This window comes from Babylonia areolata, chromosome 18, assembly GCF_041734735.1.
Source record: "Babylonia areolata isolate BAREFJ2019XMU chromosome 18, ASM4173473v1, whole genome shotgun sequence".
Lineage (NCBI taxonomy): Eukaryota > Metazoa > Mollusca > Gastropoda > Neogastropoda > Buccinidae > Babylonia > Babylonia areolata.
Window position 1 is genome coordinate 24,270,419 of NC_134893.1, and position 22,739 is coordinate 24,293,157.

The 22,739-nt window shown below is 44.6% G+C and overlaps 1 protein-coding gene across 3 annotated transcripts; it reads right to left on the reverse strand.

The window, feature by feature from the left end:
• Window positions 1-1,490: 1,490 nt before the first annotated feature.
• Window positions 1,491-16,030, reverse strand: LOC143291901 (D-serine dehydratase-like). Of its 3 annotated transcripts, none has more exons than XM_076602041.1 (9): window positions 15,890-16,030; window positions 13,082-13,246; window positions 11,450-11,587; window positions 10,099-10,247; window positions 9,416-9,596; window positions 7,989-8,110; window positions 6,310-6,499; window positions 4,868-4,976; window positions 1,491-2,959 (listed from the first exon to the last, which is right to left on the reverse strand). In XM_076602041.1, the coding sequence occupies exons 2-9, from the start codon at window positions 13,231-13,233 to the stop codon at window positions 2,870-2,872; spliced, it is 1,131 nt and encodes a 376-aa protein (XP_076458156.1). In that variant the 5' UTR covers window positions 13,234-13,246; window positions 15,890-16,030; the 3' UTR covers window positions 1,491-2,869. The 3 variants fall into 3 exon arrangements, with proteins under 3 accessions (XP_076458156.1, XP_076458154.1, XP_076458155.1); XM_076602039.1 differs by having other exon boundaries at window positions 13,082-13,242; window positions 15,874-16,015; XM_076602040.1 differs by lacking the exon at window positions 15,890-16,030 and adding an exon at window positions 15,737-15,867 and having other exon boundaries at window positions 13,082-13,242.
• Between the last annotated feature and the right edge of the window lie 6,709 nt (window positions 16,031-22,739).

Consider the following 22,739-nt stretch of genomic DNA (forward strand, 5'->3'; position numbering starts at 1 on the left):
TTTTGGGTTTCTTTGTTTGTTTTGTCTCGTCCGTCGTTATAAATAATACAGCACTAATCATTTTTGTCATTATGGACTGGAATTCCCCCGTGGAATGCCCGGGGTCTTTCAGTTTAAATAGCATCCCCGCCTTCTGGAAATTCTGTGCTAGAATTTTTTTCTTTCCAATTGCTTTCTTTATTTCTGCCTTTTTTTCTTCCTTCACTGTTATCCCCTTTTTTCCGCCTTTCAGTCCATCCCCCCCCCCCCTTTCGTGTTTTGTTTTTTTTTTCTTTTTTTTTTTGTTGTTGTTGTTGTTGTTGTTTTCGACTGAGCAAGCCATGACATATTTTTTGGTCTTACCCGCAGTCTATGATGTATTATTTGTGCTGTTTTCCTCTGGCGATTAGGTAGCGAGAGTATAAACACTGGAATGGACGCTGGCTGTCCATTCTGTAGTGTTATTTGCCGATATGGCTTTTTCATGTATTTTTGTTTGAGTTTGAAATATTGATTCCCCGCCCTCCACCCCCCCCCCCCCCCCCCCCCCCCCCCCTTTTTTTTTTTTTTTTTATTTATTTATTTTTTACAATCATTTGGTAATTTTACTTCGATTTACGTTCGTATCTTATTATGTACTACCCCCCACCCCCACCCCACCCCCAATATTCCTTGCGACCCCGGTACACTTGGTAATAGACATATTATTTTCTATATTCTATTCTAATCTGGGGATGATAAATCAAACGGAAGGGCTGACGTCCGAGTCCTCAGCACGGCGATTTGCCCTAATAAGCTACCTTTTAATGATACAGATAATGTGTCATAAATTGTGTTTTGTAAGTTTAACTTAATGATTAAAAAAAAATGTGACTTTTGTGTTTAACGCGGTTGGACATTTGTGTAGTTGGAAAGTCCTGATATGGCCCGGTGCGGTCGCTGGAACGTAAGAAACATCTATGATGCTATGGAACGGAAGACGAAGGAACTAAAAATCTTTCCTTTTTTTTTCTTACGCCCTCTTCTTCTTCTTCTTCTTCTTCTTCTTATTATTATTATTATTATTATTATTATTACTGTTATTGTTGTTGTTGTAACCACCATGATCTTTATAAGTTTCACATCATAATTATGAAAGATAGAACAAGTGTGATGACGGTGTAGGCATCACACGGGAAGGGACGTAATTCGTGACTTGTAAAAACCAGAATGAAGTCATTAACGAGTTCTCTCCCATTGTCAGAATTGTGGTTCACGACGGAGGCGCGTGTGATGGGGTGTTGACAGGAACACAGGAACATCTCTGAAAGCGGTGACTGCACGTTTGTGAATCAGTGTGTGTTTTCACTGAACATCACACACACACACACACACACACACACACACACACACACACACACACACACAAATGTGTGACGCGCGCGCGCGCACACACACATACACACACGCGCGCGCGCGCACACACACGCACACGTACAGTATATAAACGTGCGCACGCTTTCATAGCTGAATAATTCAATTCTTTAATGCCTCTTATGCACACCGCAAGAATTATCGATCTCATGCAAATGCTACAAAGATAAACAAACGAACAAAAAGGGCAAACATGGCTCACGCGTGAATCCTGTAGCTCAACGAAAACACAACGGAAAACGCTGGGAGTGGAGGAGGGGGTGGGTGACAGATGGAGGTGGATGATTTCCATAACATACACAACGATCCAAATAATATCTTTGCTCACATCAGAAACAAGTGCTTGTCGAACCGAAAGGTGTGTCAGTGCCAGAAACAGACAAATTCTATCTGAAACACGCCAGATCGTCCTGATAGACATTTGATTGTTTTATGGCCATAATAAACATTCATTAAAATTCCAAAAATTTCCCTCCTTCGCGGAAATTATACATGCACAAATCAGTCTTTGAATGAAATTGAGCCTCCTTTCAAATATCACGAACTGTCCGCGTGCAAATATTAATATGCATACATGGAAGTCACTATCTTACATTATACGCTGCTTCAAAGATAAACGACAACCTTGGCGAATAACGAGTGTAAAACGCAGAGCCTTTCTATACCAGGAGTTGTATTCCAAAACCTTATGATTTAGATGAGCAAAGATCGTTATAAAATCAGTACAACCCATTGTATATTAATGTCAGTCCTATTACTTAATTGTTAAATGTTGCTGCTCCTGGCAGATGCATGCGTCACTTTAACTTCCACTAAACAGAAGTTACTATCTGAACAAAAAGTGACAATATGACTGTGAGTAATCAGTTTGACTATATGTCAGGTAAAGGTGTTAAGTTTTTAAACAAACCAAAAATTAAAATGTAGCAGTAGTAAGAGGTAACTTTTTTTTTTTCTTTTTTTTCTTTTTTTTTTTTTTTTAAATATTTTCCGTGCACCCTTTTGTAGAAGTACACTGTCATAATTAGAATGTGTAAAAAGAACTGATCTGTCGTGCTCTAAAGCCCGATTTCAGTGTTGACAGGCAATGTAGTGGAAAAAAAGCGCTGAAGTTTACCATGGATAGCCCCCACCACCATACCCATCCCCACACCCTCATGTACATATATACATACATCAGACTTAGATCAGTTAGAATCTCACTTGATTTTAATCAAATCCTTAAAGCGATATAAAGCGTGGTGACATTGTCGACTCAGGGCAACTTGACAGCACACCAACCGGTTTTGGATGGCGAACTAACCCATACCTGTCCATTCATTTCCTTCCTTTCCGTCAATAAGTCCGCGCACAGCAGTCTCCAGCTAGTGTACAGAGAGCCAGACAATCGTCGTTTGACAGGCTTCCACAGTCAGTTATCAGACTGCCAGACAATCATCGTTTGACAGGTTTCCACACTGAGTGTTCAGAGTACAGACTACCATCCTTTGACAGGCTTCCACACACCAACCACCTTCTGCCCGGAATGGATGATGTACCGATCATGCATGGCTGCCGTGGCACAGCTCTGTACAGACATCACAGAGAGACATCACAGAGATACATCACAGAGAGATATAACAGACATCACTGAGAGACAACACAGAGATACATCACAGACATCACAGAAAGACATCACAGACATCACAGAGTGACATCACAGAGATACATCACAGACATCACAGAAAGACATCACAGACATCACAGAAAGATATAACAGACATCACTGAGAGACATCACAGACATCACAGAGAGACATCACAGAAAGACATCACAGACATCACAGAAAGATATAACAGACATCACTGAGAGACATCACAGACATCACAGAGAGACATCACTGAAAGACATCACAGACATCACAAACATCACAGAGAGACATCACTGTGAGAGACATCACCGAATACCAGACACAAACAGAATAACAGACTTAACAGACATCACTGTGAGAGGCATCACTGACATCACAACAAACAGAATAACAGACTTTTCAGACATCACTGACTCACATAAAACCATGTATTGCTGAAAGGGAGGGAGGTGACTCACATGATGGAAGTGACTCACATAATGTCATGTACTGCTGAAGGGAGGTGACTCACATAATGTCATGTACTGCTGAAGGGAGGTGACTCACATAATGTCATGTACTGCTGAAGGGAGGTGACTAACATAATGTCATGTACTGCTGAAGGGAGGTGGACTCGCATAATGTCATGTACTGCTGAAGGGAGGTGGACTCGCATAATGTCATGTACAGCTGAAGGGAGGTGGACTCACATAATGTCATGTACTGCTGAAGGGAGGTGACTCACATAATGTCATGTACAGCTGAAGGGAGGTGGACTCACATAATGTCATGTACAGCTGAAGGGAGGTGACTCACATAATGTCATTCATTGCTGAAGGGAGGTGACTCACATAATGTCATGTACAGCTGAAGGGAGGTGACTCACATAATGTCATTCATTACTGAAGGGAGGTGGACTCACATAATGTCATGTACTGCTGAAGGGAGGTGACTCACATAATGTCATGTACTGCTGAAGGGAGGTGACTAACATAATGTCATGTACTGCTGAAGGGAGGTGACTCACATAATGTCATGTACTGCTGAAGGGAGGTGACTCACATAATGTCATGTACAGCTGAAGGGAGGTGGACTCACATAATGTCATGTACAGCTGAAGGGAGGTGACTCACATAATGTCATTCATTGCTGAAGGGAGGTGACTCACATAATGTCATGTACAGCTGAAGGGAGGTGACTCACATAATGTCATTCATTGCTGAAGGGAGGTGGACTCACATAATGTCATGTACAGCTGAAGGGAGGTGACTCACATAATGTCATGTACTGGTGAAGGGAGGTGACTCACATTATGTCATGTACTGGTGAAGGGAGGTAACTCACATAATGTCATGTACTGGTGAAGGGAGGTGACTAACATAATGTCATGTACTGCTGAAGGGAGGTAACTCACATAATGTCATGTACTGGTGAAGGGAGGTGACTCACATTATGTCATGTACAGCTGAAGGGAGGTGACTCACATAATGTCATGTACTGCTGAAGGGAGGTGACTCGCATAATGTCATGTACTGCTGAAGGGAGGTGACTCACATAATGTCATGTACTGCTGAAGGGAGGTAACTCACATGTCATGTACTGCTGAAGGGAGGTGACTCACATAATGTCATGTACTGGTGAAGGGAGGTGACTCACATCATGTCATGTACTGCTGAAGGGAGGTAACTCGCATAATGTCATGTACTGCTGAAGGGAGGTGACTCACATAATGTCATGTACTGCTGAAGGGAGGTGACTCACATAATGTCATGTACTGCTGAAGGGAGGTGACTCACATAATGTCATGTACTGGTGAAGGGAGGTGACTCATATTGTGCCATGTAGAAGGGAAGGGAGGTGACTCACATGAAAGGGGTAGATGAACAGCATGGTCCCCACTGGGAAATCGTTGAAGTTGATGCTCTTCCCTTGTTTGACTGTTATCTTTCCCAACTCCTGGTAAATGGAAGTCAGTCTGGGAACAAAACAACAGGGTCAACATCAACAGAAACATCAACAACAACCACTGCCACAACAACAATAACAACAACAGCATCAGTGAATCAACATCATCATCATCATCATCACCATCCTGTCATGTCCCGTCCCGTCCTGTCCCGCCCTACGCTGTATAGTCCTGTTATGTCCCTGTCCTGTCCTGTTATGTCCCTGTCCAGCTCTGTCCTGTCCTGTTATATCCATGTCCCGCCCTGTCCTGTCCTGTTATGTCCCTGTGCAGCCCTTCCTGTCCTGTTATGTCCCTGTCCCGCCCTGTCCTGTTATGTCCATGTTCCGCCCTGTCCTGTACTGTTATGCCCATGTCCTAGACTGTCCTGCCATGTCCTGTTATGTCCCTGTCCCACTCTGTCCTGTCATGTTATGTCCATGTCCCACTCTGTCCTGTCATGTCCTGTTATGTCCATGTCCCACCCTGTCCTGTCCTGTCCTGTCCAGTTATGTCCATGTTCCCGCCCTGTCATGTCCTGTTATGTCCCTGTCCCACCCTGTCCTGGCATGTCCTCTTATGTCCATGTCCCACTCTGTCCTGTCATGTCCTGTTATTTCCATGTCCCACTATGTCCTGTCATATCCTGTTATGTCCCTGTCCCACTCTGTCCTGTCATTTCCTGTTATGTCCATGTCCCACCCTGTCCTGTACTTTTATGTCTATGTCCCGCTCTGTCCTGTCATGTCCTGTTATGTCCATGTCCCACTCTGTCCTGTCATGTCCTGTTACGTCCATGTCCCACTGTCTTGTCATGTCCTGTTATTTCCATGTCCCGCCCTGTCCTGTCCTGTTATAAGATAAGATAAGATAAGATATAGTAAGATAAGAATAACTTTATTATCTCCAACTGGAGAAATTTGGTCAGGTGCATTATCACAACATAGACAAGTAAACAACATGGGGACCATAACTGTAAAAGCCAACAACAGCCCCTACAAATATTACGAAGATACAAATGTATGTCCCTGTTCCACCCTGTCCCGCCCTGCCCTGTTATGTCCCTGCCCTGCCCTGTCCTGTCCTGTTATGTCCTTGTGCCGCCCTGTCCTGACCTGTCCTGTTATGTCCATGTCCCGCCCTGCCCTGCCCTGTCCTGTCCTGTTTATGTCCATGTCCCACTCTGTCCTGTCATGTCCTGTTATGTCCATGTCCCGCCCTTTCCTGTCCTGTTATGACCCTGTTCCACCCTGTCCCGCCCTGCCCTGTCCTGTTATGTCCATGTCCCGCCCTGTCCTGTCCTGTCCTGTCCTGTCCTGTCCTGTCCCGTCCCGTCCCGTCCCGTCCTGTCCTGTCCACTGACTGGAGGTATGGGTGGCCCATGATGAAGCAGAAGTCGTCCCCTCTTTGCTTGCGGCCGTCACAGCTGAGGGCCATGAAGCCGCAGTCCACCAGCAGGGTGCCCAGCTCTGGCCGACAGCTGACCACCCGTGTGGCCACACAGCACGCCACGTCCCCCTCCCCGCACGCCCCCAGCAACAGCTGCTGGTAGTCTGCACACACACACACACACACACACACACACACACACACACACACACACACACACACACACACACACAAACAGAGGCACACATACACACACACACATAGAGATACACACACACATGCACAGACACATGTACACACACACATACACACACACACTCACACACACACGCGCACGCGCGCGCGTGCACACACACACACACACACACACACACACACACACACACACACATGAAGATAACAATCTACATGACATTGCAATTTTGGCCAATGTTTCCTTCGTAACAATGAATCGGTGGACGTCTTATTTTGTTTTCTTTTCTTTTACTGGGAACACAAGCTTTAATATCCTATTTTGCTGTGAACAGGAATACGAATGTGTGGTATGTATGTGTATGCATATGTCAGGTTTTGTTGTTGTTGTTTTCTTTTTTGTTTGTTTGTTTTTTGTTGTTGTTTTTTATTTCGTTTTGTTTTGTTTGTTTGTGTGTTGTCTGTGGTGGTGGTGTTGTTTTAACACGTAACAGGATCGAATGGCCTTGCCAAAACAACCTTCCAAGGAACTGTTGAGGGAAGGAGACCGAGGAGAAAACGATGGACTGACAACACTGCAGAATGGACAGGGAAAAAAACACCCACAGAGACCCAGGATTTGTCACTCAACTGACAGACCTGAAGACCGTAGAATACATAATTCAGATTGTCCATGAGGACATAAATCAAACTGACCCTAAAAGACGTGATACAGACTGACTGTAGAAGACGTAAATCAGACTGGTTGTAAGCAGGTAAATTCAGACTGACCGAAGAAGACACAGATCGGACTGATCATAAGGACGTTATTCAGACTGACCGAAGAAGACATAGATCGGGCTGATCATAAGGACGTTATTCAGACTGACCGAAGAAGACGAAATTCAGACTGACCGTAGAAGACATAGATCGGGCTGATCATAAGGACGTTATTCAGACTGACCGAAGAAGACATAGATTGGGCTGATCATAAGGACGTTATTCAGACTGACCGAAGAAGACGAAATTCAGACTGACCGAAGAAGACATAGATTGGGCTGATCATAAGGACGTTATTCAGACTGACCGAAGAAGACGAAATTCAGACTGACCGTAGAAGACATAGATCGGGCTGATCATAAGGACGTTATTCAGACTGACCGAAGAAGACGAAATTCAGACTGACCGTAGAAGACATAGATCGGGCTGATCATAAGGACGTTATTCAGACTGACCGAAGAAGACGAAATTCAGACTGACCGTAGAAGACATAGATCGGGCTGATCATAAGGACGTTATTCAGACTGACCGAAGAAGACGAAATTCAGACTGACCGTAGAAGACATAGATCGGGCTGATCATAAGGACGTTATTCAGACTGACCGAAGAAGACGACATTCAGACTGACCGTAGAAGACATAGATCGGGCTGATCATAAGGACGTTATTCAGACTGATCGTAGAAGACGCCATTCAGACTGACCGTAGAAGACGTAATTGCCCGGGTGGAATTCGTTGAGGGTGGACAGTACGGGGTCCGGAAGACTGCAGGTGGGTGTAGACCCCGTGCCTACCACCGTTACCTCCACACCTGCTGACTTCAACCTGTAAAAACACACCATAGGTATCTCCACACCTGTCCAGCACACCACAGGTACCTCCACACCTGTCCAACTCACCACCTGTCCAACTCACCACATGTCCAACTCACCACAGGTACCTCCACACCTGTCCAACTCACCACAGGTACCTCCACACATGCCCAACATACTATAGTTAACTCCATACCTGTCCAACACACCACAGGTACCTCCACACATGCCCAACATACTACAGTTAACTCCATACCTGTGCAACACACCACAGGCACAACACCTGTCCAACAAAGCACAGGTATCTCCAACACACCACATACTTCCACACCTGTCCAACACATCACAGGTACGTCCACACATGTGCAGGTACACCCACACATGTGCAACACACCACAGGTACCTCCACACATGCCAAACATATCACAGGTACCTCCACACCTGTCCAGCACACCACAGGTACCTCCACACATGCCCAGCACACCACAGGTAACTCCATACCTGTCCAACACACCACAGGTACAACACCTGTCCAACAAACCACAGGTACCTCCACACCTACACAACACACCACATACTTCCACACCTGTCCAACACATCACAGGTACGTCCACACCTGTGCAGGTACATCCACACCTGTCCAACATACCACAGGTACCTCCACACCTGTCCAACACACCACAGGGTACATCCACACCTGTCCAGCACACCACAGGTACAACACCTGTCCAACAAAGCGCAGGTACTTCCACATCTGTGCAGCACACCACAGGTACCTCCACACATGTCCAACACACCGCATACTTCCACACATGTCAAACACATTACAGGTACCTCCACACCTGTCCAACACACCACAGGTACCTCCACACCTGTCCAATGAACCACAGGTACCTCCACACCTGTGCAGCACACCACAGGTACCTCCACACATGTCCAACACACACCGCATACTTCCACACATGTCAAACACATCACAGGTACCTCCACACCTGTGCAACACACCACAGGTACCTCCACACCTGTCCAAAACACCTGTACCTATCCAACGTCAACATCTGTCCAACACACCACCATGTCAGTAACACACTGCCGGAACACAGGTAATGAAACACTGTCACTGTGACTATGAGAAAAGATATTCTATCTGGCATTTAATTTTTTTCTGATTCGCGCATGTGCAGAGACAAAAGCTGAATTCCTTCACGGAGAACGTAAATTATTGTGGGCATTGTGATCACAGTGTTATGTATAATGTTATTAATTCAGATTAGACAACTAGTTGGTTCAAACAAAAGAAAGGAAGACAACCCGTGACCTTTGAACCACGTCAGTGATCCTGGCCACGAGGACCTTCTGGTCCTCAGCCCTCTGCTCAGGGGTCACGTGAGCGTAGGAGTGTCCGCAGTGAGTGTACACCCCCGTCACCTTCATGTGGGGGTCAAGGTCAACCTCTCTGGCTGCCTGCACCACTGCCTCGCTGTCCCACGAAAATCCGGCTGGAAGGTCAACAACAGTATCTTCAGCTGTTATAACGGACAGAACAACAACAGTATATTCAACTGTTATAACGGACAGGACAACAACAGCGTCTTCAGCTGTTTTAACGGACAGGACAACAACAGTATCTTCAGCTGTTATAACGGACAGGACAACAACAGTATATTCAGCTGTTATAACGGACAGGACAACAACAGTATCTCCAGCTGTTATCACACACACATGCACACACACTCACATAAACACTCGCATGCGCACGCACACACACACACACACACACACACACACACACACACACACACACACTCACAACGTCATTCATTACACACCACATTCTCTTTAACCTTTAATTTCTTATAATGTACTTCTCTACTACATAAGATGAACACTTTCTTACACTAATATTCACATGCATTCCCTTTCCTTCCTTTATCCACTACTTTTCTCCTTTCCGTCTAATAACACTTATAGTGAATAGACGTTAAACTGAAGAAAACTCACAACGTCCAAGTCCGGTGTCTATCTCCACAAAGACGGACCAGTGCTTGCCGTCAGCCAGACGTGAGGCCCCCTCTCTCAGACAGGTCACCCCCTCCGCCCCGCTCAACATCACGTGGAACTCCGACAGACGATTGGTCAGCTGGGAACACCTGTTGGACAACACTCTGTTGGTGTGTGTGTGTGTGCGCGCGCGCGCGCGTGTGTGTGTGTGTGTGTGTGGAGCCCTGTCGTGATATCGTCAGCATTCTATGTGAACCTTTGTCGCATCTTTTAAATCTCGTCTCAAAACTCACCTTTTCCCTCAGCAATAAGTTCAATTGTGGCAGGTCCACAACTACATGCATGTATATGAATGTGTATTGTATGAATGTGTATTGTGTGTGCGTGTGTCTATGTAAGTTTGTGCCTGCCTATGTGTGCGTATGTGTTAGGGTAGCTGTTAGATACACATGTATGTTAAAATTTATGTATGCAGTGTGTGTGTGTGTGTGCGTGCGTGCGCTTGCGCGTGCGTGTGTGTGTGTGGTCACATTTTGGTGTGTGTATGTAACATAGATATAATGTTTTATGTTATCAAAAGCGTTTTTGTAAAGCACCTAGAGCAGATTTCTGGATAGTGTGCTATATAAGTATCCATTATTATTATTATTATTATTATTATTATTATTATTATTAATTATCGTCAGCATACAGTCTATGTGAATACCTGTTGTAAAATCGTCAGCAGACCACCTATGTGGAGCCCTGTTGTTGTGAACAGACAATCTATGTTGAACCATGGTGTGATATCGTCAACATTCAATCTTACGTGGAACTCCGATTTAATGTCGTGATTATACAATCTATGTGAACCCAGTTGTAATATCGTCAACAGACAAACTATGTGAAACCCTGTTGTAATATCGTCATCAATCTATATGAAAGCCTGTTGTAATATCGTCAACAGACAATCTATGTTGAACTCTGTTGTTATATCGTTAACAGCCAATCTATGTGTAACACTGCTGCAATATCATCAACGGTCTATGTGGAACCCTATTGTAATATCGGCAACAGACAATCTATGTTGAACTCTGCTGTAATATCGTCAACAGACAATCTATGTGGACTGCAATATCGTCAACAGTCTATGTCGAACCCTGTTGTAATATCGGCAACAGACAATCTGTGTTGAACCCTGTTGTAATATCGTCAACAGACAATCTGTGTGGACTGCAATATCGTCAACAGTCTATGTGTTAGCCTTTTGTAATACCGTCAACAGTCTATGTGGAACCCTGTTGTAATGTCGTCAACAGACAGTGTGGAACCACGTTGTAATGTCGTCAACAGACAAGCATGCGGGGGGCACCTGGGAATTTTGTCAGCAGTGATGGAGTACGCCAGAAGGATGTCCTCATAGCCATTGTCCGCGTACATTTCACACTCTGGCAGCGTGGAACAGGCGATTTTACGCCGACTTCCGTCCGTCATAATATCAGCAGCTTCCCTATAGGAAACACACACACACACACACACACACACACACACACACACACACACACACACACACACACACACACACGTGATCAATTAATCAAAGCCAATTTTAAACAGGTCAGTCTTAAGGTTTCCTTTTAAACTGGAAATAGACTGGGAGTGTATTAATTCATAACCACTAGGTGGAGGCGGTGAATGCGAAGGATCTTTAAAAATTAACCAATGGACTTAGTCCTTACCGAGGGAGTTTGGTGAACACGGCTGTCTGCTGTTGAACGTAGATGTCTTGTTGGAATGTCAACAGCGAGGAGATCAGAAAGATAAGTGAATAACCAGAAACCTCGCTAAAACAATGTGTGGAGAGCATATATTTTATGCATAACTGTACTGGCAACCAGTGGAATTGTTTCAGATGAGACCGAATATGGTCACTATCAGGGCGTTTCAATACAAGACAGGCAGCTGATTTTCATGAACTTTATAGTTTCAGTACATGTAAAAACAATAAATAAATAAATAAATAAATAAATAAAAATGACTTGCAAGAGCACAAGAAAGGCACACATACACCTTTAGTGTCTTGTGGGTCTTGGTGTGAGGTTCACTATAACATGTCTGTGCCATAAACACCTACAGGGTCTTGTGGGTCTTGGTGTAAGGAACGCTTACAGTGCAATGTGTGTCTTGGTGTGAGGAACAGTGTCTTGTGGGTCTTTGTGTGAGGAACAGTGTCTTGGGGGTCTTAGTGTAAGGAACACTTACATTGCCTTGTGGGTCTTGGTGAGAGGAACAGTGTCTTGTGGGTCTTGGTGTGATGAACACTTACAATGTCTTGTGGGTCTTTGTGTGAGGAACAGTGTCTTGTGTATCATTGCATGAGGAACACTTACATTGCCTTGTGGGTCTTGGTGTGATGAACACTTACATTGCCTTGTGGGTCTTGGTGTGAGGAACAGTGCCTTGTGGGTCTTGGTGTGATGAACACTTACATTGCCTTGTGGGTCTTGGTGAGAGGAACAGTGTCTTGTGGGTCTTGATGTGAAGAACATTGTCTTGTGGGTCTTTGTGTGATGAACACTTACAGTGTCTTGTGGGTCTTTGTGTGAGGAACAGTGTCGTGTGGGTCTTGGTGTGAGGAACATTGCCTTGTGGGTCTTGGTGTGAGGAACAGTGCCTTGTGGGTCTTGGTGTGATGAACACTTACATTGCCTTGTGGGTCTTGGTGAGAGGAACAGTGCCTTGTGGGTCTTGGTGTTAGGAACACTCAGTGTCTTGTGGGTCTTCGTGTGAGGAACAGTATCTTGTGGGTCTTGATGTGAGGAACAGTGTCTGGTGGGTCTTTGTGTTAGGAACTGTGTCTTGTGGGTCTTGATGTGAGGAACAGTGTCTTGTGGGTCTTGATGTGAGGAACAGTGTCTTGTGGGTCTTGGTGTGAGGAACAGTGTCTTGTGGGTCTTGGTGTGAGGAACAGTGTCTTGTGGGTCTTGATGTGAGGAACACTTACACTGTCTTGTGGGTCTTGGTGTGATGACGGAGGTCCACCTGGAATTTGCGACACGTGTCCAACATCCGCTTGGCGTTGCACCTCAAGCGGTCAATGTCCACCAGGAAGCAAGGCGTGGCCACCTCGGCTAGGGTGGACGGCTGGCTGTCCATAGTGATGACCTGCACAGCACTTCACAATGTGAATGACACGCCACGTGACTGACACACTGGCACGTGACTGGAACAGTAACATGCATGTAAAACCCATCAGCACGTGATGAGAACAGTAACGTGTAGAACCCTTCAGCACGCGATTGGAACAGTAACATGTAGAACCCATCAGCACGTGACTAGAACAGTAACGTGTACAACACATCAGCACGTGACTAGAACAGTAACGTGTACAACACATCAGCACGTGACTGGAACAGTAACATGTAGAACCCATCAGCACGTGACTGGAACAGTAACATGTAGAACCCATCAGCACGTGACTGGAACAGAAACGTGTACAACACATCAGCACGTGACTGGAACAGTAACATGTAGAACCAATCAGCAAGTGACTGCAACAGTAACATGTAGAACCCTTCAGCACGCGATTGGAACAGTAACATGTAGAACCCATCAGCACGTGACTAGAACAGAAACGTGTACAACACATCAGCACGTGACTGGAACAGTAACATGTAGAACCCATCAGCACGTGACTGCAACAGTAACATGTAGAACCCATCAGCACGTGACTGGAACAGTAACATGTAAAACCCATCAGCACGTGACTAGAACAGAAACGTGTACAACACATCAGCACGTGACTGGAACAGTAACATGTAGAACCCATGAGCACGTGACTGGAACAGTAACATGTAGAACCCATCAGCACGTGACTGGAACAGTAACATGTAGAACCCATCAGCACGTGACTGGAACAGTAACATGTAGAACCCATCACCACGTGACTGGAAGAGTAACAGTAGAACTCATCAGCACGTGACTGGAACAGTAACATGTGGAACACGTCAGCACGTGATTGGAACAGTAGCATGGAGAACCAATCAGCAAGTGACTGCACCAGTAACATGTAGAACCCATCAGCACGTGACTGGAAGAGTAACAGTAGAACTCATCAGCACGTGACTGGAACAGTAACGTGTACAACACATCAGCACGTGACTGGAACAGTAACATGTAGAACCAATCAGCAAGTGACTGCAACAGTAACATGTAGAACCCATCACCACGTGACTGGAAGAGTAACAGTAGAACTCATCAGCACGTGACTGGAACAGTAACATGTGGAACACATCAGCACGTGACTAGAACAGTAACATGGAGAACCCATCTGCACGTGGCCTGTCTGTAATGACCTGTGGAACATATCACTGACACGTACAGCACTCTGCAGCACTCTTTACCAAAAAGAACGCCAAGGAAATCATGAGGGGATGGAGATGACGGTGATGAAGACGAAGCACTGGCAGAAGTACACAAAATTACACACTGACCCAGACCCCCAAATCACTTACGTTCTGACTTGGAAACCTCAGAATATATCTTCTATGTGAAAGAAAACACCGAACAAGCAACGGTTGCTTTTCAGTCTCCTGGACTGCATTACACAGAGACTCAACGACGCACTATTTTGGACTACACACTGTACAAAACTACACACTACACAGAACAACACACTACACAGGACAAGGCACTACGCAGGACTATACACTACACAAGGCTGCACGTAATACAGGACAACACATAAGACAGACTGCACTGTAAACTATACAGGACAACACACTATACATAACTACACATTATACACACTGGATTACACTATGCATTGGACTACACACTACACAACACTACACACTATACACGTGGCTACATACTACACAACGCTACACATTAAACAAGATTACAGATTGTACATAATTACACATTAAACACGACTACACACTATACAGGACTACACATAATACAGATTGGACAACACACTACACAAGACCACGCACTCTACAGCCCTATGTGCTATACAGGACTATACGCTTTACAGACTGGACTGCACACTATACAGCACTACACACTATACAGAAAGACACAGTGTACAACTAGGACTACACACTGTACATACACTGTACATACAGGACTACACACGATGCAGTGCTGACTACAAAATATACAGGGCTATACAATGTACCGTTCGACCTACAAAACATACAGGACTACGCACTATATAGTACAGACTACTGCAAAACATACAGGACTACACACTATACAGTACGGACGAGAAAACCAACAGGACTACACACTTGACAGTATGGACTACAAAACATCATGTAAAGGGCTATACACTATACAGTTCGAACTACAAAACACACAGGACTACACACTTTGCAGTATGGACTACAAAACATAAACTGAGGGCTATTCGCTATACAGTTCGAACTCCAAAACATACAGGACTATACACTACACGGCATACTGGACTACACATTATACAGGACTACACACTATACACACTGGAAGACACACTACAAAAGACGACACATTTTACACATACACGACTACACACCCGTACCCCTATACAGAACTACATAATACAAAGTACTACACATTGTACAGGGCAATACAATTAACTGACTAGATCGCACATTATACATTCGGAACCACTCACTATACTGGACTTCACTCTTCAGACGGAACTACACACTCTACAGGCTGAACTGCTCCTCGAAACTGGTAAGCACGGGACTACGCGCTGTACATTGTGGCTTGTACACTACACAGGACTGGACAAAACAGAATACAGACCTGGTCTGAAGAGAGTGGGACAGAAAGCGACAGATGGCCGGGTTCAGGAACAACAGACCTGGCTGGCGAAGTGGGGTTTGGGACACGGACTTATATGATTTTTGAGTCCGTGGGTTTGGGGCCACTTTGCACACGGTACAAACGCGACCTTTATCTTTCAGCCCCCACTAAACAAATGCTCTATCTTTTTATTCACCTACTTACACCCCTTCCACTCCACACCACAACTCTCTCTCTCTCTCTCTCTCTCTCTCTCTCCTCTCTCTCTCTGTGCATCTCTCTCTCTCTCTCTCTCTCTCTCTCTCTCTCTCTCTGTCCATAGCAAATCGGGTTGTTCAGTTTTCGAGCTGAGCTGCGATATAGGTGTGTGTGTGTGTGTGTGTGTGTGTGTGTGTGTGTGTGTGTGTGTGTGTGTGTGTGTGTGTGTGTGTGTGATCATTTACGAAACAGATCTGTTCCAAAAAAAATATATTTGTCTCCAAAATCGGTTTTTAATTTTTGTAATATGCTCAAAGGAGGCAAAAAAAAAAGTCATTTTAGCTCAAGTAAGATGATTAGGTTTGCAAATGTTGCCCAGTTATACTTTTGGAGTTAAAAGACATTTGTGTTTTCTCAACTTTTATGTGACATTGTTGTGTATTTGGAAATGTTTGCTCTGGGCATGAAAAGATTATTTTACAGTAATCCTCCATACTCCAATAGGAGTGAAAGGATAATTAAAACTTGAAACTTGAAAGGTGTGTGTGTGTGTGTGTGTGTGTGTGTGTGTGTGTGTGTGTGTGTGTGTGTGTGTGCCGTCACTGACAGAGCCAGGTCAGACAGACAGGGATCCAGGAGTGTAACAGGGTACCACTGACGTTATGAGGTCAAAGCACAATGCCACAATGCCATCAACTGTCCTGCGTCTGTGTCAGTGCTGACTTCTGTCTGTGTCAGTGACGCCTGTCCGCCTGTGTCAGTGACGCCTGTCTGTGTCAGTGACGCCTGTCCGCCTGTGTCAGTGACGCCTGTCTGTGTCAGTGACGCCTGTCCGCCAGTGTCAGTGACGCCTGTTCTCCTGTGTTAGTGACGCCTGTCTGTGTCAGTGACGCCTGTCTGTCAGTGACGCCTGTCTGTCAGTGACGCCTGTCTGTGTCAGTGACGCCTGTCCGTGTCAGTGACGCCTGTCCGCCTGTGTCAGTGATGCCTGTCCGCCTGTGTCAGTGACGTCTGTCTATGTCACACCTGTGTCAGTGACGCCTGTCTGTGTCACGCCTGTGTCAGTGACGTCTGTCGATGTCAGTGACGTCTGTCTGTGTCAGTGATGCCTGTCTGAGTCAGTGACGTCTATGTCAGTGACGTCTGTCTGTGTCAGTGACGCCTGTCTGTGTCAGTGACGTCTGTCTATGTCAGTGACGCCTGTCTGTGTCAGTGAAGTCTGTCCGCCCGTGTCAGTGCCGTCTGTCTATGTCAGTAACTTCTGTCTGTGTCAGTGACGTCCGTCTGTCTTTGCTAACATCTGTGTCAGTAACGTGTGTCCGTGTTAGTGCTGACGTCAGTCTGTGTCAGTGACGTATGTCTGTGTTAGTGTTGACGTCACTCTGTGTCAGTGACGTCTGTCTGTATCAGTGCTGACTGGTGGAGGGTGTGGCATGTACACAGCAGTCAGCGATGATTTATTTTGCAAAACATCAGTGTACATACGTGTCAGCGTTGTTGAAAACATCAGTGACAATAGATCAATGAAAAAAGTACTGGCAGTCAGCAATATTTTATCTGGGGAAAACATCAGTGACCTCAAATCATTGTACTTACGTGTCAGCAATAGTAATATCTTGAACAAGAACTGAGAAACTAAGCCTTGATTGTGACTCTTGGTTGTTTATTTGTGTCTCCGTCTGTGGAATTCCTGCCCTAACATCAACAAAAAAGAAAAAAAGAAAAAAAAATCGGTCTGAATCCAACGGCATGATTTCACAATCCTGAGAGCAAGTAATGCAGTCCAGCCAGTCACAGTGAGTTCATTTCACTGTGTCAAACTGCTTCATCTACACACGGTACACACACAACAACAACAACAACACAACACAACACAACGCAACACACCAGTGAGTGAATTTGTGTTTGTTCGTGGGGGGGTGGAAGTGGGTAGTTGTGTGTGTGTGTGTGCGGGCGCGCGCGAGCGCGCGCTTGTATGCGTGTGGAGGGCGGGGGGAGGTGGGGAGAGTGTTTGCGTGTGTGTGTGTGTGTGTGTGTGTGTGTGTGAGCGCACGCGCTTGTATGCGTATGTGTGTGTGAGGGGGGAGGTGGGGAAAGTGGTTTGTGTGTGTGTGTGTGTGTGTGTGCATGCGTGTGTGGGGGAGGGGGGGGGGGAAGTGGGGGTTGAGTGAGTTTGTGTGTGTGTGTCTTTGACATTGTCATTTGAATGTATGAAGTACAAGCGACTTGTCAACGTGCAGCGACATGGAAGAGGATGCTACCCTTAACACCAGATCGCCGCAGCAACACACAGTCTTAAAAGCGCGACAGATGGACGGGCTATAAAAGCTACCGCCAGCATCAGATGACACTGGAGCCTTTCATACAGATAATCCACAGGCATCCTTTGCAGTTTTACGCGTGACAGGTGGACAGACCTCCGGTATTACAATCCATACCACTGAGTCACAAAGAACATTTTTTTTACTCACTGGTGAAAACAAAGTGAGTATGTTTTAACCCGGTGTTCGGTTGTCTCTGTGTGTGTGTGTGTGTGTGTGTCCGTGGTAAACTTTAACATTGCCATTTCAGTTCTCTGCAAATATTTTGTCAGTTGACACCAAATTTGGTATAAAAATAGGACAAATTCATTTCTTTCCAGTCATCTTGTTTAAAGCAATATTGCACCTCTGGGATGGGCACAAAAAAAATTTTAAAAGAAGCCAAATTATATGCAAACTGAATTTACTGTTATATTTATATTTTTTGTATTCTCTAAACTTGGCACTTTGATCTGATATTCTAACACAACAATAAGAGCAGACGTTTTTATCGTTTTTTGTTCAAACAAGAACTTCTTTTGCTAAGCATGGAAGTTATAATTATTTATTTTGCATCTCTTTGGTGCAGATAGTAAAAAAAGGGGAAATTAATCTGTAATTAATGCTAGGGGGCTTAATTTGCTTTAAACTGATCTTTCTTATCTTACACATTACATTTTGAAATTATACTCAATACATAAAAAGCTTGTGTGTTTTACTCTCAGTGTACAGGGCTTTCACTATGTTCATTCGCCCAAGTGGTCTTTTTCGGAAAATACTAAAAGCAATACGACGAGTGGACTTTATAGATCTATTGGCTGAGCCCTGAATGGGCAAAAATCAATTGCGTACACATATTTATACATATTCAAAGCGCGTGCTCATATTCTTCGCGAACGCGAAAGACGCCATTTTGTTTCAAGTTGTTGACCTGCCCGTTCAATCTCATATTCAATCAACAATACACGATAACATGTCATGGAAAGTTGGAGAAGGAGACCGTTAAATTTTTATTCAGAGAAAGATTTGTGAACGCCTCATCACTTACTGGATTATGCCCCAAACTGCCTTAACAATATCCACAGAATCAGTCGGAATTCACAGTTTAAAATAATAATAGCCACGTCTCCTTTATCGCGTACTTAAAAAGAATTTTTAATTGCTCTTAAAGATTTTTTGAATGCTCAAGATACACCAGAATAATATGATTTAAACAGCGTTCTCACTGCGAATACCGCAATCGATTTATCGCCCTTTAAAAAAGCATGTTTAAATGTTATATTGTTGAAAGTCAGTTAAGGAGCCACGATAGTGTAATGGATAATACGGTTTCTTCTCATCCGACAACGAGGGGTTCGAATCTGCCGTTAGGACTTTTTTTTCTTTTTCTTTTTTTTTTTTTTTTTTTTTTTTTCTTTTAACCCGAAGCTTTATAATAAGAAATACAGAACACATTTTTTAAAAGTGTATCACAAGTGAGTCTTGAAGGCCTTGCCTCTCTTGTCATTCCATATAATTATATTTTTTGGGATGGAAATACGTACACCTGTATGTATGTATGTCGAGAGAGAGAGAGAGAGAGAGAGAGAGAGATCCGGCACACATGGGAATGGCCAACACCATGGACCCATTCACTTGTTATCATCCTACCCAAGAGAAGACATCTCCAGCATTGCCAGAACTACCGTACTATCAAGTTTGATCAACCATGCTAAGTAATGCTCAAGATCATTCTGAACAGATTTCAGCCGCAAGCAGATACCATCATTGCTGAAGAGCAGGCTAGATTCCGCAAAGGCATTCACTTCAGCTCAATTCATTTAGTGCAGTTTTTCAATGAGACGTCACTGTGGTCGGACGAATCCATATGTGCTACACCACATCTGCAAAGCGGATGTCTGACCAGCAATGGAATCCAACGCGCAAAGGCAGAAGTACCATCAGCCAGACCTTTAACGCGCGTACCCACTCAAGAAAAAATACATCCAACACCAGAGAGAATTCTATCACATATTCATAGACTTCAAGAGAGCATTTACAGAGTCTAGCGGGAAGCATTATGGGCCACATTGAAAGAAATATCATCGGGCAAAAGCTCATCAGCAACATACAGCAACTCTACTCCAAAGCGACCAGTGCAGTACCCACACAGGTTGCTACTGGAGAGTGGTTCCACACTTCAGTTGGAGTCCGCCGGGGCTGCCTTCTGTCTCCCACGCTGATCAACATATCATGACTGACGTACTTGAAGATCATGTGAGCACAGTTAGCACTGGAGTATGGACCATCACGAACCTTCGCTTCCCAGACGACATCGACGGCTTGGCAGGTAGTGAGCAAGAACTCGCCCAGTGTCACAGCTCATGGCGATCAGGGTAGCGTTCTGTTTTGTGCGTGCCTTTCCCATTTACTCTCCCCACTGGACTGTACTTTTTTTGTATGTAGCTCCCGGTTATAAGTTTTTCTTGTGAAATCGTGGAGTCTTGTTTTTTGCGTTTCTGTCACTGCTGAGCAGAGGTTCAAGTCTCTCTGGCCTGTCAGTGACACTTTCCCAGGTTTTGCGCCTGCAGCCTTCTTTGAGGAGGATCGTCCATGTTTTGGTTTGAAGTTTTTTGCCCATTTGGCACCCTCATGTGAGGATTGTTTTTCCTCCGGGTGGCTAAGTTCTGTGTTTCTATGTCCTGTGTGTTCCAGCTAGGAGGGTAGAAGTACCTTGCTGGACGTGTGTCGTCTCATGTTTTTGTTTCCAGCGTCAGGGTAGTAGTACCCGATTGGCAGATGAGCTTCACCGTTGAAATAGTTGGTATCCTTTGTAGTCTGCCCTTGTGTGTCCTTTGCGTTATAAGTATGGTATCTTAGTTCGTTCGTCCTGTTCTGTTCACAGGATGAGAGAAGGTGACAGTTGGTTTTGTTCATTTGGAGTTAATGGCTAATGCTAGAGAAGTCAGGCTTGCTTTGTTTTCCTCTATTGTGACAGACGTATTTTGAATATGACACACCTTTTAAAGTATGGTGGCAATGTGATTCGTTAGATATGTTTATAAAATTTCAGCCACTGAGAAATGAGTTAATGTTTTCCATGTTAACCCCTTTTGTATTGTAGGAATGTTTAGATTTTCGTTATCTTCACAAGGTCGAATTATCATTGTTAAACGATTTCCAAACTATGGTGTTTTTTCTACTTCTTCTTTATCACGTCTTATACACATTGTCTTTCAGAAAATGTGTTCACTAAGTGTGAAGGGTGGGGAGGTCGAACGGAATTTTATATCAATATTTTCAAATGCTGTCTCAGTTTGGTTAAATCTTTTGTTTGTCAATTTGTCTTGCACGTTCATTGAGGGAGGGCAGGGTTAATCCTTCCAGAAGGGTAATATAATGTATGCAATTTGCAGCACTCCACTTACAGTTCCTGAGCCTTTGCCCTTCAGCCTGTGTTGGCCGAGCAGCGTTGTTGCTCCGGTTGTCTGCTGACTGCTGTCTTTCTGCTGCTTTCTCATCACCGTCGTCGTTCATGCACCTGGCTTCATCGTCGTCGTTTTCTTCAGTCTTCGCATTCCAAGTCATCGTTTTCCTCGTGTGTTGTGCAGTGCTTCAGTTTTTTGTTTATCTATCAAACGTCCTTTGTTCACTGATATCATGCTCCGAACTGATTGCCGCTGGATGACCATGTCTTCAAGTTCTGTGGTTTTGTGTTTACTTATTTACCAATTCATTCATTTTTGTGTGTCAACCATTGTGGCTAGGAATGTGGTATTTCTTTTGTCGAAATCTGTATGTTTGAATACATGTATGTGAACTTTGAATTCCGTCTGTGTTTCAGTTGTCTGGGTGTTAGTGCTGGGTTGGGTGGGGGTTACCTGTCCGCTCTCCCACAGAGCGTAACACCCAGCTTGTTAAAAAAACAAGGGGGGGGGGATGAAACATCGACAAGATATGGCTTAGAAATCAGGACCGAAAAGATCAAGTTGATGGCCCATCCACGTCACCACTATCGCTGCTGATGTAGCTATCCAGGAACATAAACTTGGAACCGTTCAACAGTTCACCGACCTGGGATTAATCATCAGCAATGAAAGATCCAAACGATAAATCCTCTCAAGGGTAGCAAAGACGTCAGCATTTTTCAGACTGAAACCTGCATGGAAGGACAGCAACATGTTTCTGAAACACAATATCAGACTCCTGCGTGCACTGGTATATTTCAGTTTCTTGTATGCATGCGAGACATTGACCCTCACTGCAGATTTGGAAAAAAAAAAAGAAATCAAGCCATGGAAATGAGGTGTTACCACAAGATACTAAACATCAGATACACTGATCACATCATCAACTGAGTGCGCGCCAAACCATCAATCATCAGACTGG